The sequence below is a fragment of the Pavona decussata genome, unplaced genomic scaffold (assembly GCF_977016875.1).
Source record: "Pavona decussata unplaced genomic scaffold, jaPavDecu1.1 SCAFFOLD_107, whole genome shotgun sequence".
Taxonomy (NCBI): Eukaryota; Metazoa; Cnidaria; class Anthozoa; order Scleractinia; family Agariciidae; genus Pavona; species Pavona decussata.
The window spans coordinates 776,533-783,616 of NW_028145521.1; the positions used below are offsets into that span (position 1 = coordinate 776,533).

At 38.9% G+C, this 7,084-nt stretch overlaps 1 protein-coding gene across 1 annotated transcript; it reads left to right on the forward strand.

Moving 5' to 3' along the window:
- The first annotated feature begins 714 nt into the window (after positions 1–714).
- On the forward strand, positions 715–6,410 carry LOC146471014 (uncharacterized). The gene is made up of 4 exons (XM_085121308.1): positions 715–1,050; positions 1,251–1,328; positions 2,135–4,920; positions 6,048–6,410. Coding segments are annotated over exons 3-4 (2,745 nt in total). The 5' UTR covers positions 715–1,050; positions 1,251–1,328; positions 2,135–2,176; the 3' UTR covers positions 6,049–6,410.
- Positions 6,411–7,084: the final 674 nt, after the last annotated feature.

Consider the following 7,084-nt stretch of genomic DNA (forward strand, 5'->3'; position numbering starts at 1 on the left):
CGGTGAAATATAAACAAAAGCTGACAATTGAATTGGTAAGTTGATTGAAAATAAATATAAATAAAATACGGTAAGAAAGGAGAACTTTGATATTTTTAGCACCGTCATCGGAGGTTTTATATTGTGTCACACAAAATCAACACAAAATGAAAATTTTCTTTCACTTTCATCAAATAAAATAGTCTTCTCTTTGAAATCGATTTTTCAAATATCTCAGGCGATCTTTCCTTCTTCTATCTAATTGAATCTTGATCCAGAAATCCTTATTCAAGCACAAAATCTCAAGTTTAGTTTTGTCCATTCCGGGTTCTGTAACGCTGGCGCTGTCTGAAACACGTGATTACTTTGTCAGTGTGAATAAATGGCGATAAAAGGCTGGAAACTTCATGGCATTTACATAGCAGCGACATATATGGATACAGAGATATATAACCAAGCGTTTGGTGGGCTTGATAATGACTATAGTTCTTTGTGCCAGTGAATAATTTGTTCTGACAGAGGATCACGGATCTGTCGAAAAAAGAAACACTTGAAAACGATCGAGACCTTAGAGCTCAAAACTGGAAAATGAAACTTTCGATAATCGTAATTTATAAACGAAGTACCTTGAAATTCGAAAACGAAGCATCCCAAATACAAGAGCGTGAAAATGAAATCAGACCTCGTTTGTTCAGCTTGTTGTAAGTTGTTTAGCAGTGTATATATCTTTGCTACTGTTTCTTGCACGTTAAGCAATGGAAACATTCATTAAATGAAATTTTAACTATTTTAATGCAGCTAGGAATTAAAACGGTCAAAATTTAGGATCGGTTACTCATTTGACATTTTCATTATTGTTTGGGGATCGCGTGACAATCATCGAGCTGAAAATAACAACAGCTTCCGGTGTCAAAATATTTAAACACGCTTCCTCAGCACAATCTTCCATTTTGTCTTGGTCTTTAGTGGCCACAGTTTTGGTACAAAGAAATCTTTGATGCAAGTGGCTTGCAATAAGCTGACAATAAACACTCGGTCTGAGAATTAAGCAACTCCTGATAGCAACTGAAGGTAAATATTGTACTGAAGTGACCACTCTTATTACATATGGCATAAACGCAGATAAAAATATCACTCAACTCTGGATGTCTTTACCCGACCATTATAGTTTGTACTATGTACCAGTCGTAATAATTTGCTTATCTGCACGTTATAAGATAATCATATTGAAATCAGATAACTTGATAATTGTTTGTCTCGAAACATCTTAGCTCCAGAATGATTATTTTTGTAAAGCTTGATTGACCTGAAGAGAAATCCCCAAGAAGGATCAATTTGGAACAGCAGTGGTAAGTCATTACCTGTGTTACATATAATATTCAGAGGTCAAACGGTTTTTTTCACTCATAAAAAGATATATCGGTACAAACGTTTTACTTATTCTTTGTGTAATTTATTGCGCTTTGCTGTTTTACTATTTGCAGAAAACAGAAACTCACATTATTCCTCAAAATCATACCATATCAAGACTAATTCAATTTCACCTAGTAGTCTTCTTTCAGTGATACTCAATCACCAACCACCCTGACTTTGACAAACCCTAACCGTAACCTTATCCCTAGAGATAAAAAAAAATTGATTTCAGAATATTGGATTTCTTTTTTCATACTTCTTAGCTAAAATTGCGTCATTGATTTCTTACTATAGGAAAGTAAGTTTTTGAAAACACTTATTGAATAAACGCTAAATCAGATAAAAATATAACGGTTAACTTACAAGCTGACACCAAGCTATTCTACACCCGAGTTAGCAGTAGTTATCTTTGAAAATGTCAGTGTCATTTTCTAAAAATACGGTCTTGGCAGCATCAATGTACAGTTTAAGTAATCTCTTGTATCGCAACTCAGATCTAAGAGCAAAATGACATCAGCTACTTTTCTGGAAATTGAATTTTCCTGTAAATAACGAAAAATCAAGGACTGACATTTGCACATGTATACATTGTGAACGAGACCTGTTGAGGTGATATTCCACCACTGGTATGTCAGTTATTGGTGAAAGTCATTATCGATAAAAAACATCATACTGGGAGAGAAGACACCATAACACATTTTCCTTCACAATATAGACCCTATCAAACTTTCTTTCCTTCTAGGTACGTCTTTTGTGTAACTCCTGCAGTCATAACCAAAGGAAAATGGTGGATAGAAAGTTATCAGTTTTAGTGTTTCACGTGCAAGAGCTTAGCATTGCCAAAGAACAGGGGAACAGAGTGGGGGAGGGATTTGCCTATAACAGTCTGGGCGCTGCTTATTTCCATCTGGGAGATATGCAACAGGCCATGGAGTCTTTCACGCAATCATTAAATATTGTCCAAGAGGTTGGGTACAAGGAATGTGAGAAAAATGCCTCTTGCAATCTGGCCAATGCTTATTACTTAGTGGGTGATTTCCAAAAAGCGATAGAATATTACTGGCAATCACTAAGTCTTGCTAAAGGGCTGGGGGACAGACATTGGCAGGGATATATTTATAGACAATTGGGCCTTAGCTATTACAGTGTCGGTGACTTTAAACAAGCCATAGAATGCCACAAAAAACATCTCAGTATTGTTAAAACGCTTGGATCCATGACTGAAGAAGCAATGGCTTATTGCAATCTGGGCGTTGTGCATACAGAACTGGGTAATTTGAAACAAGCCATAGAATGCCACAAACAGCAACTTAGTGTTGCTAAAGCAGTAGGTGACAGGGTTAAAGAGGGAAAGGCCTATGGCAATTTGGGCATCGCTTACAGCGGAATGGGAAATTTCAAACAAGCGATAGAGTACCTCGAACAAGATCTTAGTATTGCTAAAGAAGTAAGGGACAGGGCAGGAGAGGGAACAACATATGGTAATCTGGGCATTGCTTATCACGGTCTGGGTAATTTGAAACAAGCCATAGAGTACCACGAACAACAACTTAGTATTTCTAAAGAAGTAAGGGACCGTTCTGGTCAGGGAATAGCCTATCGTAACCTGGGCGATGATTATCATGGTTTGGGTAATTTTAGACAAGCCATAGCGTACCACAAGCAAAGTCTTGCTATTTTTAAAGAAATAGGGGATAAGGCTGGGGAGGGAAGAGCTTATGGCAACCTGGGCAATGCTTATTACGGATTGCGTCATTTCAAAGAAGCCATAGAGTACCAGAAACAACATCTTAGCATTTCCAAAGAAGTTGGGAGCAAGGTTGGGGAGTCACACGCCTATGGCAGTTTGGGCTATGCTTATCATCGCCTGGGGGATTTTGAAAATGCCTTTGAGTATTACAATCAATGTCTTTGTACTACCAAAGAGACAGGCGACAGGTCTGGAGAGGGAACAGCCCAAGGACTTCTAGGTGATGCCTATCACAGCCTGGGTAATTTTAACCAAGCCATTGAATACCACAAAAAATCCATTAGTATTGCTAAAGAAGTAGGGGACATTGTAAGAGAGGGAGATGCATACTGTTCGCTTGGTTTTGATTATGAATCGTCGGCTTCCTTTGCTGAGGCACTTGATTGTTATCAATCGAGTATAAGTCTCTTGGAGAAATCAAGAACTCTTCTTCAGTCCGAAGATGCATGGAAAATAAGCTTCCGGGATGTCCATCAGAATGCGTACACCGCTCTATGGAGAACTCTTTTGAAGGATGGGAAGCCTTATGAGGCTTTGTGTGCAGCTGAGCAGGGACGAGCACAGGCTTTGATGGATATGTTGAAGAGACAATATGCTGTTGACTCAAAACCATCCGCGTCTGATGAAACTAAGGAAGAGATTTCGAGAACGTTAAACGATTTAACTACACAAACAGTTTTCTTAGCACTTGATAACAGAGTTCACAAATGCACGATCCATTTTTGGGTGCTGAGAAAAGACAAAGAGGTTCTGTCTAACAAAAAGGAGATCGAACATGGAGATGCCTCCATGTTAATGGAGGATACGTTGAAAGAGATCGGCGCAGGTGTTCGTGTCAAATGCGAGAATCGTTCAATGGATGAGCTGAGTGATGACCCCCTATCAACCAGAGAAGATGTTGGGGAAAAAGACCAGTCATGTACTTTTTCTGTCAACTCCTTGCGCCCACTATATGATGCTATCATTAGCCCTTTTGCAGATTTGCTCCATGGTAACCAGTTAATCGTTGTCCCGGATGGTCCATTTTGCTTGACTCCTTATCCTGCATTGAGCGAATCAATCAGGATTCGCGTCGCTCCCTCGCTGAACACCTTAAAGCTAATCACAGGCGCACCAGAAGACTTCCACAGTAAGAATGGCGCCCTACTCGTGGGAGATCCATGTTTAGATGAAGTTCCTATGAATTTATCACAGTTGCCTTACGCCAAAAAGGAAGTCGAGATGATTGCAAAACTTCTGAAGACGACACCTCTGACAGGCAAAGATGCAACTAAAGATGAAGTGATGAAGAGACTCAAGTCAGTTGCTTTGGTGCACATTGCCGCACATGGATGTGCCCAAACTGGAGAAATTGTTTTGGCCTTAGATCCTGGTCGCAAATTCCAGCCTCTCAGAAGACAAGACTTCATTTTAACAATGTCAGATGTGCAAGCAGTTTGCCTGACAGCAAGGCTCGTTGTCCCGAGCTGTTGTCACAGTGGCCGGGGAGAGGTTAAGTCTGAGGGTGTGGTCGGGATAGCGTGTTCTTTCCTCTGTGCTGGTGCTCGATCTGTTCTGGTGTCACTGTGGGCGATTGATGACGAGGCAACCATGGTGTTCATGGAAAGTTTCTACCAACACCTTGCAGATGGAAAAAGCGCCAGTGTGGCTCTTCACCAGGCTATGAAATCTCTTCGAGAGTCAGAAGAATTCAGTGCCGTGAAGTACTGGGCTCCATTTGTGCTGATTGGTGATGACGTCACGCTTGAATTTGAAGAACAGAAACTGAGAAGTAGATGGTAAGTGTTGTTTGCGTGAAAATGTTTTTTCTTTGTTAAATAACAAAACTTTGAAAACCTCTCAATGCCTCTCCATGAATTGAAGTGGTTTTAAGATCTGAATTAAAATTAATTGCTATCCGAGTCTTTTTTTTAGAGGGGTAGAATTTAATAGTAACTTCTAACAGAAAGTGTTAATAGGAGAAAGACCATTGCCGCTTTATATACGTACGCTACTTGGTAAAAGGAAGGCGAAAATATTCATTGACAGATATAGTTCTCTTGCTTACAATGTACTCGGAATGATTGCTGTTCTCCATAGTTTATATTTACTCCCTTCAGTCGATACGTCCTAAGTTATCCTGCGTGGCAGGCGCTAAAGAAGAGGGTAGTGGAATCGAACACACGCGCGAAGTACCATTGGCAAGCTCGGAGCGGCAAGGGAGAAAGAGGGTAAACACGTCTTTTTTTTCTCCTACTCGCTTTTCTTGCATCGTGTGCGTGTTCGGGTCTCTTCTTCTCATTTTTTCCAGCGCCTACCACTAAGGCTTTAATCCGAGCTCTGAAGGTCAAAAATCAACCAAACGTTGCATTGTTAAACTGCTGCTATGTAATTAATTTTTACGGCCAATCTCATAAAAAAAACACTTTCAGTTTTTGACAGTTGCGTTAATTTAATAAGTCCCCAATGGTGTCTTTTAAGTCCTTTCTGTAGAAGTTCCTTTCAGGTTCAGTTTAAAATTAATTGGAATGGTCATAAAAAACTGAACAAATCGCCCAAGGAAAAGGTTTCTAAAAGTAAAAGAAAGGTGGTCTCACAATATTGTTTTCACTCGTTCATCATCTCTCCACAAGCTAAGCGAATGAAAAGGTTGAAGGTTTATTTGGGAAGCGTGGTATCTATGTTTGGAGGAAGCGCAAGATTCAAATGTTGGCTATGTTTTGAACTTTACGGTTCGCTAGTCTTCTTCTATTTCATTTTTATGGTTTTGTTTTTGCTATGTTTTTCTCTATCTGTCAATCAAAACTCAGGTATGCAAACTTAACTCAGGAAACTTGTCAATTTAAAGTCTTCAAGGAAGTTATTGAAATTAAGTATTAACTGTAAACATTGAAATCATAATATTCCTGGTTCTTTTGTTCGGCAGATGCTGCGTCGTCAAGACAAGAGAGGATGCTGGACGTAAATATGGCGCATGCATGATGAGTATTTTGGTTTACTTCAATTATCACGACTATTAGTTTACATCGTTAGATCCAGCAGATGCGAAAAAACGGAATGTCGATGCACGCTTTTGTCACGAAACGAAAAATTGAACAATGTCAATCATTGGACCATGTATCATGTGCCGTTTCAGTTTTCTTCTAAGGTGCGGAGAAAAAAGACGATAATGTGCTTGTTTTTGTGCGTATCTATTATCTTTAATTTTATGAATTTATTTGCTGTAACTTTGCTATTTTAGTACCAGGAAGAGAAAACTAGAAATGATCCGTCTTTTCTAATAGTATTCTTATTACTAACTAAAGTACCAGAATTGTAGATAAAAATTATGTTTATACACATTTTGAGGCCGTTGCCTTCCTTAATATTCGAAAGAATAGTGAGAACTTTAGTTTAATTGAAATGTTAATATAGAAATGACAAGTTGTGTTAATTAAGGCAAATAAGACGGCGTATTTACCCATTTTGAAAAACATATTATAAAGAAGCTCACAAGTGACATTTGTAGAGTTTTTAAGGCAAAGTAAGATGGAAAGCCCGTTTTCCTTCAGTCTTCCTTGGAATGTGCCATTCTTAACTTTTTACTGAAGATAACTTAGTCGCAAAGAGGTGCTTGTGATTAAGTTAAGTTTCATGGTTGTGAAAACTCAAAACAATCCATGAAAACTAAGAACTTGGAAAAACAAATTGAAATTCAGTTGAAACCTGTAATAGAAATCTGCGATGCCGATCTTCACTCCGGGTCTTCACTAAGCAGAAGTGACATCCCTTTTGAGGACGGTTGTCTTAGACTAACAGCAAAACAAAGCGACCGGCTGAACTGGCAATGTGATTGGCCAAGCAAATGCGTTCAAATTTTGGTAGATTTCTCTGGGTGCTCGTGCAAGGAAAATTGATGAAGTCACCAACTAACTAGTAAGGAATAACCCATTGTACAGAATTTGCTTTTGTTGAATAGTCACC